This window comes from Mobula birostris, chromosome 12 (genome assembly GCF_030028105.1).
Source record: "Mobula birostris isolate sMobBir1 chromosome 12, sMobBir1.hap1, whole genome shotgun sequence".
Taxonomy (NCBI): domain Eukaryota; kingdom Metazoa; phylum Chordata; class Chondrichthyes; order Myliobatiformes; family Myliobatidae; genus Mobula; species Mobula birostris.
In genome coordinates, this window is record NC_092381.1 from 68,610,248 (window position 1) to 68,622,408 (window position 12,161).

Here is a 12,161-nt window from a genome sequence, read left to right on the forward strand (position 1 = left end):
TTGGATAAGGTTTGTTATGAAGCAACATTCTAATTTACTTCAGCAAGATACTCTAAACCACTTCCTCACCCTTACTATGGCATAATGAATGGACCAGAATACGGTTTCTTGCATCTGACACTTCTTTTGAAAAATATAGCCAACAGGTGAAGATTTCAATTAGCTTTCTCCTTTTCATAATTCTCAAGCAGGATTTCAAAAATTACTCTTCTGTATTTGGCTTGCAATGCCTCAAATTGACTACTGCAGCATTGAAGTATTATGTTGGCCTTGAATATTTTTGTTTCAATTTATAACCTACTAGTGTTTATTTGTATAATATCTACTTTTTTGACATTTTGTATTTACATTTTTTAAGTTCATTATAGAACTTGTGTACAAATAAAATTTGTACAGCTGTGACAGATTTTGTACTTGGCTTTGCCTTACTTTGTACCCTTGTAAGTTTTAATTTGTCTGATTAATATTTTACTGAGAGGAAACCAGTCCAGTGAAAGCACTGATATATCCATTTGACCTTAACGTGCTTTTTAGTCATGTGCATCTGAAGGCGGCTCTATTCATAGGAGATATTGTACACAAAAGCAGAAGGTTTGTTATGTGTACCACAGACGAGTGCTCCTTGTACACATGTTCAGGTTTAACTACAAATGGCAAGCAGAGGAAATTTTCCATTTGAGTTGGAAAAACTGAAACTCCACCTCAGTGTCATATCGAGCACCTTTTTACTACATTTTATAACAAACAACAATTGTTTGATCAATCATAAGCCCATTTATTTTACTTGCAGCAAGGGAAGACTAGCACTACACAAGAGCCAGTGATAGCTTCGAGAAAACAGACAGCAGAGTCACTCCTTTATATACAAGGGTCTGTTCAAAGACAGGGTGCATTCTGTTTATCTGCTTAATCAGTGTTCGTGGCATTCTTCCTGTAACTGAATCCGCTTGTCTTTCTGCAGTTTGTCATTAATTCAGGTTCCATTTTGTTACAGACAAAAATCCTGTTTTGTTAGTACAAGTATATTTTCACATTCCCTCCTTTTTATCATTTCATGATAATACTGCATTTCAGTAAATACAGTAATTGAAATATGCATATACTGTATAAGTACATAAAGCAATGATGCACTTTCAAAGCCTAACCCCAAAATTCCCTTTTCATCTGTCCACTTCAACAAGTATCCATTCCTTTCGTTAATGTCCTCCCTTTCATCCTGTTATTTCACACAAGAATCATAAAAAGAATAACAGCCATTTTTTTATGAATACAGAATAGTTGCCCACCATTCTCCTAGCACCCCGAATGGCCACCAGCCACCTCCTGGAGTGTAATAGTTGTGATACTGATCCTCTACATTCCTCATCTCTTTGGTAGCTTCCGGGATGTGATTTGCCAAATGAGTTATATTTTCTGATTCGTCAAGTATGTAAGTACAGCAACACAAGTGCCCCCTTTTTCTGATAGAATACAATTCAAATCCATTCTGTTTTGTAATGCTACTGTACAAACAGCCATCAGTTCTGCCAACAACTTGGTTAATGCTTGTTGATCAAAGGCATATGTGGTTTCATTCCACAAGCCAATGCCATATTAATCAATTCCTGGGACAATCTCACTGTCCCATATCCTTTCGTATCCACCTCCACCACCGTCGCCGATCTCAGCTCATTCCACGCACTCACCACTCTCTGGGTTAAAAAAAAACAACTTAACCCTGACATCTCCACTGTACCTACTTCCAAGCACCTTAAACTGTGCCCTCTAATACTAGCCATTTCAGCCCTGGGAGAAAGCGTCTGACTATCCACATGATCACTGCCTCTCATCATTTTATACACCTCTATCAGGTCACCTCTCATCCTCCATCGCTGCAAGGAGAAAAGGCCGATTTCACTCAACCTATTCTCAGAAGGCATGCTCCCCAATCCAGGCAACATCCTTATGAATCTCCTCTGCACCCTTTCTATAGTTTCCACATCCTTCTTTTAGTGAGGTGACCAGAACTGAGCACAGTACTCCAAGTGGGGTCTGACCAGGGTCCTGTATAGCTGCAACATTACCTCTCGGCTCTTAAACTCAATCCCACGATTGATGAAGGCCAATGCACTGTATGCCTTCTTAACCACACAGTCAACTTGCGCAGCAGCTTTGAGTGTCCTATGGACTCAGACCCCAAGATCTCTCTGATCCTCCACACTGCCAAGAGTCTTACTATTAATACTATATTCTGCCATCATATTTGACCTACCAAAATGAACCACCTCACACTTATCTGGGTTGAACTCCATCTGCCACTTCCCAGCCCAGTTTTGCATCCTATAAATGTCCCGTTGTAACCTCTGAGAGCCCTTCACACTATCCACAACATCCCCAACCTTTGTGCCATCAGCAAATTTACTAACCCATCCTTCTACTTCCTCATCCAGGTCTTTTATAAAAAGCACAAAGAAAAGGGGTCCCAGAACAGATCCCTGAGGCACACCACTGGTCACTGACCTCCATGCAGAATATGACCCATCTACAGTCACTCTTTGCCTTCTGTGGGCAAGCCAATTCTGGATCCACAAAGCAAGGTCCCCTTGGATCCCATGCCTCCTTACTCTCTCAATAAGTCTTGCATTGGGTACCTTATCAGATGCCTTGCTGAAATCCATATACTGTTCTATCTTCATCAATGTGTTTAGTCACATCCTCAAAAAATTTCAATCAGGCTCATAAGGCACAACCTGCCTTTGATAAAGCCATGCTGACTATTCCTAATCATATTATGCCTCTCCAAATGTTTATAAATCCTGCCTCTCAAGATCTTTTCCATCAACTTACCAACCACTGAAGTAAGACTCACTGGTCTATAATTTCCTGGGCTCCCTCTACTCCCTTTCCTGAATAAGGGAGCAACATATGCAACCCTTCAATCCTCCAGAACCTCTCCCGTCTCCATTGATGATGCAAAGTTCATTGCCTCCCACCATAGCCTGGGTTACATCTTATCCAGTCCCGGTGACTTACCCAACTTGATGCTCTCCAAAAGCTCCAGCACATCCTCTTTCTTAATATCTATATGCTCAACCTTTTTAGTTCACTGTAAGTCATCCCTACAATCGCCAAGATCCTTTTCCGTAGTGAATACTGAGGCAAAGTATTCATTAAGTACGTCTGCTATCTCCTCCGGTTCCATACACACTTTTCCACTGTGATGGTTGATTGGTCCTATTCTCTCACGTCTTACTTGTAGAATGCCTTGGGGTCTTTCTTAATCCTGTTTGCCAAGGCCTTCTCATGGCCCCTTCTGGCTTTCCTAATTTCATTCTTAAGCTCCTTCCTGCTAACTTGTCTGTTCCTATCCCTCTCCAGTGCTATGGTAAAGGAGAGAGAATTGTGATCACTATTTCCAAAATTCTCTCCCACTGAGAGACCGGACTCCTGACCAGGTTCATTTCCCAATACGGATCAAGTACAGCCTCTCCTCTTGTAAGTTTATCTGCATATTGTGTCAGGAAACCTTCCTGAACACACCTAACAAACTCCACCCCATCTAAGCCCCTTGCTCTAGGGAGATGCCAATCAATATTTGGGAAATTAAAATCTCCCACCACGACAACCCTGTTATTATACTTTTCCAGAATCTTTCTCCCTATCTGCTCCTCGATGTCCCTGTTACTATATTTGTGGTCTATAAAAAAACACCCAGTAGAGTTATTGACCCCTTCCTGTTCCTAACTTCCACCCACAGAGACTCAGTAGACAATCCCTCCATGACTCCCTCCTTTTCTGCAGCCGTGACACTATCTCTGATCAGCAGTGCCACGCCACCACCTCTTTTGCCTCCCTCCCTGTCCTTTCTGAAACATCTAAAGCCTGGCACTCTTCAGTAACCATTCCTGCCCCTGAGCCATCTAAGTCTCTGTAATGGCCACAACATCATAGCTCCAAGTACTGATCCATGCTCTAAACTCATCTGCTTTGTTCATGACACTCTTCTGTTGGTTTTTTTGAAGTTTTCTAATCCTCTAACTGCCCACTAATTTTTGCTGTATTATATGCCCTCTCTTTGGCTTTTATGTTATTACCAATTTCTAATCTCTCTTCCTCACCGTACTTACTGTAGTTTCTCTTTTATTCACTACAGTGTGCTGTCGGGATTAAATTTATAAGCTCAAATTCCACAGATCCCACTCTTACTCTTTTTATCAATGTGTCCTTACTGCCAGATTTTGAGTGTTCCTTCCACTCTTATCGTACAGATTTCGTGCATCACTGATGCCGGGGGTGTTCCTGACACCCTTACTGGTCAAATCTAATCATTGATACCCGTATGTTTCTGGATGCCTTGCTGAAAATATTGGAATCGCGGTGAGAGAAACTGATCCACTCAATAGACAGTACCACAGATCGCGGAGTATAGAACAGGAGTAGGGCAGAACCCGGTATTTGCCACACAGAGCAGAAAGCAAACATTTTCATGTTCATTCCTCTACGGAGTCTCCCCAGGAGCATTCAGTCACCAGAATCCCTCTTGGTCTGCTCCCACTCCTAAACATGTGATCTCAGTGGGACCTCTGAGTTCTGTCAAGCACCCTTTCACTACCTCTTGTAAAAACAACAATTAACTCAAGTGGATCAATCATAAGTGTGTTCTTTTTACTTGCTGCAAGGGAAGACTAGCACCACACAAGAGCCAGTGATATCTTTGAAAAAGCAGACAGCATAGTCACTCCTTTATACACAAGTGTTGGCTCAGTTCTAGGACAGAGTGCATTCTGTTCATCTGCTTAATCAGTGTATGTAGCATCCTTCCAGTAACCAAATGCACTTATCTTTCTGCAATTTGTACCCTGGTTCATTGCATAACGTTGCACGTATGCTATTAGCAAAGCACTCTGATACACTGCAGGTTCCATTTGGGTACAGTCAAAATGCCCTTTTATTACTACAAGTAAAATACAGTTCCACAGCTACTATAGGATTATATCAAAACCTCGTGATTCTTTGCCTCTTGGTTGCCAATATTTGGCATTTAAAATAAAGGCAATTTATGTTTCGTATTCTGGTTGGTAGCATTGCTAAGCATAAGATTTTTTTCAATGTGCAAAAATATTATGGGTTTACTAAGTGCTTAAAATTTAAAGCTGCACTCTGGATCAACAGTGAATAATTAATCATGTGTTATTCACATACACTCTTTTCTATGGTATGATTGGGTGCTGGCATGTCCTTTTTTCTGAAAAGAGGATCTAAACATGGTATATGTGCATGTTTCTTTTGTAACCAACAGCACAGGGTAGCTTATGAAAAGCAATTGTTGCAATGAAGATGCTGGGTCTTCAGTATTTCGATCTTTATTGGCATTGGTGGAAAATAAATTTAATATCTAAGTGCAGATTGAAGTCAGACAATTTTTTTGGGTCCTGGGTTAATTATTTTGATCACGAGATGGGTTGGATTGCTACCAGTCATTGTCAGTGGCCCTGCAGCTGGTGGAAAATTGAAATAAAAATATTGGAAATGCTTATCAAGCCAGCTGGAGAAGAGTATTATGGTGTCTGTTGTTAGGTGATATTGTTTAGTTTATTGGTTGGCAAAGTATGTATACATATTTATCTTACAAGTAAAAGTAATAAATTGTCTTCTTCCAATCAGAAATAATCACACTGTACTGTTAAAACACTTATTTTCAACTCATTGTGGTCTTTTGTTGCAGCGCTGCCAAGTTACAGCTGAGCGTTCACCTATTTATGGGCAGTATTATCTCTCACTTTGCATTGTGTCAATTTGAAACTCTCCTTTCACCTTCTATTTCTACATGGCTTATGAAGACCTGAAGAGAGAAACACAGGACTTATTTTAAACTATTGTTTCTACACCATACAAACATATAAGTTAGAGATGTGTTGATAGATGACGAACAACAATAGAACTTTTATGCAATTTTCAAAATCATGTATTGCTGTCCAGTGAGGTCTATATTCTTTAACTCAGTTGTGGCTAACTAAACTCAAAGACATACTGTTCCATTACTTCTCTATTACAATTTCTTTCAGTATTTATCTGCTGAGTTGCTTGATCCTAATGTCTGTACAAATTTAATACATCTTATTGTTTAAGTTAGTCTACTCGACCTAAATCATGTACTGTTATTGTCTTCAAAGCAAAAGAAATCGTACTCACTAATGTAACTTCAGTTTCTTGACTTCTATTCAACTTTAAGGTCAGGGTCATTGTTTAACACGGGCTTCTTGCGGAGAATGCTGTTCGAAGCTGTCCAACATGGAATAGAAGACATTCAGCCTCTACTAAAGAACCTTATCTGTGAATCTGAATGCACGACACTGAAGCATCATTCAATATTTGGGCCAATGAGTCACAGCAGTCAAGGTCGGTTTGCTCACTGCTGCAATTTTAGTAATGATTTTGAAAGTGGATTTATAAAGCAATTTACAGGCTCCTGCTAGAAAAAGTTGCCATCACTGCCAGATAAAGTTATTAAAGTGAGGCTTAGTTCATAAAAGAGTGCATTAGTAAACTGCACAGGCTTGAAGGCTGATTTCTGATATGTTAGATAATGTTAGCCAAGGCATTATTTACAAAACCACATCTGGCATTAATGCACTTCAAACAAAAATTACAAGTTCTTGTTTTTTTGGGGGTAAAGCAAGATTGGGTTGTGTACCATGGCTACCATGAAGCAAGGCAACAGTGGCTTTTCTAAGCTTAGTCAATGAGAAATTGTCAATTTTATTCATAGCAGAAATTGGAAGGGGCTTTTGGACCAAACTCCAGCTCTTCACCAGGAAAGAACAAATATTGCAGGGACGAGCAGAATTTACTTTGCTAAAACTGTATTTCTCATCGATCTCCTTTCCGTTTTGAATCTAGAGAATCTAGGCTGGCAAAGTGCAGAGTGTACTGATATTGCAATGATTGTTTGAAAACATGAATCATTCAGTGTGAGTGCGATAATCTATCAGCCCAATTGAGTGGATTAGTTATCTATACCACTGCTAGCAAAGAAAGACAATGAACGCTGAAAAAACAATATATCCTAAATTTGATTGATGAGCTAAGAACCAAACCAACCAATGAGTCACAGTGATTTAAAGACTAAACATCACAATATTTAGCGAATGAATTTTTAAAAGAATCACCATTGTTTGAACACTAGTATCATGAATAAATCGTTCTGTTTTCCAAAATTGTCTTTGAGTTCAGAATTACTTCTATATTGGCCTTCCCATTGTGTATAAATAGCACAAAGGTCAGTGACAGCCTTATTTAATATCTTGCACTACATGATACCCTAAAAGTTTCATTTTACCAATCCCAATATCAGCATAGAATTTGCGATAGAATTTAAATGAGAAATTATACATTTCTTTCATTTTCTTGATGCATTTGATGGTATATTTTTTCTTCCAGTTTAATTTTATTCAATGTCACATATATTTTTGGATTTTGTATCGATATAATCCATTCCTCCTTTTTTTATGGGAAACGTCTAGCCTTGTTTTAGCTCAGCTATTGCCAGAGCAACACCTGTTCTATCGCAGTTCTACCGCGGCAAGGTGGTTCTTTTAACAACATCTTCCAGGTTCAAACCAACTGCAGGTTTTTGGGCGTGGTCTAAAAGAGACACTTCAACAGTACAATGAGACAGCTTCATTGTTGCAGATACTGGCTTTCAAAAGAAACATCAAACACAGGTCTTGCCTCCATGTTTAATGTGGTTATAAAAGATCCCATCATACAATTAGAACATCCAGAAATAAGCAGCATATCCCTCTGCTAACTCCAGAGATGTTGCAACACACACAAAATGCTGGAGGAACTCAGCGGGCCAGGCAACATCTATGGGGGCAGAAATGCAGTCAACGTTTCAGCCTGAGACCCTTCGGCAGGGCTAAGAGAAAAAGATATGTAGATTTAAAAGTTGTGGGAAGGGGAGAGAAAAACACAAGGTGATAGGTGAAACTGGGAGGGGGAGGGATGAAGTAGGGAGCTGGGAAGCTGATTGGTGAAAGTGATACAGGGCTGGAGAAGGGGGTCTCTAATAGAAGACTCAGTCCGAGTTTGCCTTTACATTTTGAAATCATCTTCAAAAATTATTTCTTGTTTAGGGTTATGTTGACCCTCAAAGAAATAAAGGATATTATAATGGTGCCAATTCAGGCATAGAGTATATTTTTTTCTTTGATGTCTTCCTCAGTGTACAGCCAGGCTGAATGCTGAATTGACCATTATTCCATAGCCATTTTAGTTTATACAAGAGCACAAGAAATAGGAGAGACGTCTGGCTCGTTCTGTTATTCAGTAATATCATGACTGATCTATTACCCCCGTGCCATCTAGTCAACTGACCCCCCATAGCCCCGATTTCCTTTATCTAAAGAACAATCAATTTCTATTCCAAATATATTCAGCGTGAGCTTCCACAGCCCTGTGAAATAGAGAATTTCAAAGATTCAATATCTCCTCAAGATATTTATGCTCATCAGTCCAGAATCTTGAGGCCTTATTTCAGTTCTAGACATGCCAGCCCTGGAAAATATCAACTCTGTGCCTCATGTTTTTTTTAGTGTTTCAATGAGGTTGCCACTCATTCCTCTAAACTCAAGGTATCTATTGTTGCTAGTCTGCTTAATCTGTTCTTGCTCAACAAACCTGCCATTTCCAGGAATCAGTCTGCAGTCCTTTTATCACAAGCATATTTCTCTTTGAATGGACCCGTACACCACTTTCCACAAGTTTATATAACTGGAACAAGGCGCTGGTATAATGCTACTTGAATCCTCATGTAGTAAAGAGCAACATATAGCTTGGTTTCCAAATTGTTTGCTGAACCTGCATGTTGACTTTCAGTGACCTGTGTGCAAGAGACATAGGTCCTCTGAAATCCATTGTGTCAAATTTTAACTTTCTTCCTAAAGTTAATCATTTGCTCTGTAAGGCAGGTATGGAGATTTTATTAGTGCCAATAAAATTAATATGGTCAAATAGGCTGTCCATTTTTATCATGGCAATTGAAGATCGCCAGCATACACCCAACAATGAGGAAGGACTTTTTTTCAGTGTCATAATGCTATGAACTTACTAGTTGTATGAGATCTGGCAATGGCATTGTACAGTGCGAGAGTTCTGTTTGGTGCTCCACTCTTTACGACACTTTTTTGGTCATGGTTCAGTTGGTAGAATTCCTGCTCCTGAGGTAAAAGCCCTGCTCAAAAGGTGAGCATAGAAGTCTGTATCAAAGTGCCAGCTGTGTACAGACAGAATGCCGGGCTCTCGGATATCTTACTTTTCACATCAAGGACCCTTGGTGTTTAATGGAAAGGGGGTATAAGAAAATCCATCATTCTAAAACAGGGCCGTTATCCCCAGTATACCAGTTATTTATCCATAATACAATGCAAAGTAATTGTTTATCTGGTCATCATCACATTACTGTTTGTGGAAATTGGTGCGTGCAAATTGGCTGCCACTTATCTAACAATGACTAGAAATCATATGTGCCTAATCAGTTTAAGCTGTTTGGTTAGTGCAGCAGATTTGATCAGTTAGGGGATGTCACACTATGCAACCCCCAGTGGGCACCAAGGTGGTAAGCCTATTAATATAGGAGAAATATGTGACAAAAAAGGTTTTAAAACAAGTTGTTGACTCCCATTGTGTTTTTTGCCCACAGAGGAAAGTGGAGTTGTTATTAAAACCTTGACCTCTCATAAATCTGGAGCTGAGGAGACAAGCTCAACGTCATTTTCTGGACAAGGTAAATATTCATTTTATCGAGTAAGATTTCCATGACTAGATAATGCTAACGGCATACATCACCTGCTTCTCCATTTATTTCATGCTCTGAATATTATGAAATTTGGGTTATCTTGATAAAAAGAGGTACAGAAATCCTGGATTCAGTCTAAACACAAAAATTGAGATTGATCTCTAGTATCAGAGAACTGAGCTACAACGTTTTATAAAACATACTGAGACTCCTTAGCTCTCATGGATTATGGTTACAATACTATGCTGTATGAAACAGCAAACATCATTTAGAATAAAATAGACAGGGATACTGAGAGATTATAATTTTGACTGATGTCAAGAAGGATATTAGCATTTCTACACCATATGACCAGTGGTGTGGGGAAAGCACTGGACCACCTAATTGGAGTGGTGTGGCTTCCTTTTCTTGAATGGATAAGCTAAGATTAGTCATTGCCCCGTCGTTCGTTATACCTAAGTAAATTTATTATCGTCACGTGTACTGAAGTTTAGTGGACAGTCTTGTCTATACAGATGAGTTCATTGCAACAAATTCAGAATATGGAATAAATTGTTACAGTTAAAGGGAAAGTACAGTGCAGGTGGGCAGTAAAGTCAAAGGCCTTAACGTGGTAGATTGTGAGGTGAAGAGTCCATCTTATCATACTAAAGGACCGATCAGTAGTCTTATAACAACAGGTTAGAAGTTGCAAGAGATTCTGCAGTTGCTGGCAATCATGAGTAACACACACAAAAAGCTGGAGGAACTCAGCAGGTCAGACAGCAGCTATGGAGAGAAATAAACAGTTAACATTTTGGGCTGAAACTCTTCAACAGGACAGGAAAGGCAGGGAGCAGAAGTCAGAATAAAAAGGTAGGGGAGGGCAGGAGCACAAGCAAGGGGGTGGTAGGTGAGAAGGGGAAGACAGGCGTGTGGGGGGGTGAAAGGAAATTATGTGAGAATCTAGGAAGTGGTAGGTTAAAGAGACAAAAGACTGAATAAGAAGAAGGGATCGATAGAAGAGCTCAGTGGACCATGAAATAAAGGAGGAGAGGTGGGGAACCAGTGGGAGATGATGGGCAGGTCATGAGGGTAGGGGAGGCAAAGAGAAAGGGTAAGAGAACCACAAGAATAAGAGAAAACAGTGGAGGGCAGGAGAGGAACAGAGGGGAATGATTACTGGAATTTAGAAAAATTCATGATGTTCATGTGTCACACTGGAAACAACCAAGACAGAATATGAGGAGTTGCTCCTCCAACCTGCGTCTGGCCTCATTGTAACACTAGAGAAGGCCATAGGCAGACATGGGAAGTGGAATTGAAATGTGTGGCGACTGGGAAGGTGTAGCACTTAGCTGGGTTGCAGGGATAAGTGTCAGGAAAGGCAGGTGTCCATCAGTATGGACAGATGATGAAGTAGGCAGGGGCAGGATGGGTGGACAAAGCGGTTACAGAGCCATCGTCCTAGAGCATTACTGCACAGGTACAGGTCCATCAACCCATCTGATCCATCCCAAGCTATTAATCTGCCTGGTCCCATTGACCTGCAAAATATAAAATGTTTCAGTTTCCATCTGTGTTCACCAGCTTCCTCTGGACAAGTCTTCTGAAAAGTCAAACTCTCCACATCCACTGACTTTTCCCTCACCTATTTCACTGGATATATCCTCAAAGTGACTTCTCTGTCATCGTTTGTGTCGTCTTTGTTCAGTATTATTATTTCCTATGTCCCTGGAATATCACATTCTTTTCCCTTACATTCACTCATTTTTTCCTTTCACAGAAGTCAGTGACCATCCAATATGAAGGAACCATTCCAGGATTTATAGAATTTTGAAAGATGATAACCAAAGCATTCTCTGTCTGTAGGGCCTCCTCTTCTAATAGTCATGGAGAGAGAAATCCCCGTGGAGAGTGGGGTAGGGAATTGTGCTTGGTAGTGGGATCCCATTGGGAATGGCATGTCACAGAGAATAATGTGTTGGTTGCAAAGGCTCCTGAAGAGATGTAGATGAGGAAGGGGGGAGCCTTATCCTTGTAAAGTTGGGGAGGGGGTGTCTGGGGTGAGGTCAGACATGCAGGAAATGGAGAAGGTATGGTTGAGGGCAGCATCAACACTGGTCGAAGGGAAACCCTGTTGTCTGAATAAAGTTAAATTTCACTACACATGATTCTGATTCTGAAGACAACATCTCAGATGATATGGAATGGAAAGAGTCATCATGAAAACAGAGGCAGTGAAGAAACTGAGAAGGGAATGCCATTTTTACAAGTGACCGGGTAGGATAAGGTATAGTCAGGGTAACTGTGGGACTCAGTGGGTTTGTAAAAATATTGGTGGTTAATTTTTCTCCAGAGATGGATACAAAGAAATCAGGAAAGTGGAGAGAGGTGTTAGAGA

At 40.2% G+C, this 12,161-nt stretch overlaps 1 protein-coding gene across 1 annotated transcript in view; it reads left to right on the plus strand.

The window, feature by feature from the left end:
* The window catches only part of trmt1l (tRNA methyltransferase 1-like), an 83,630-nt gene that overhangs the window by 60,107 nt on the left and 11,362 nt on the right, over positions 1-12,161 (plus strand). Inside the window, exons 13-14 of the mRNA XM_072274008.1 lie at positions 6,212-6,378; positions 9,683-9,766. Coding sequence (XP_072130109.1) covers positions 6,212-6,378; positions 9,683-9,766 — 251 coding nt within the window. The remainder of the gene's footprint in view (positions 1-6,211; positions 6,379-9,682; positions 9,767-12,161) is intronic.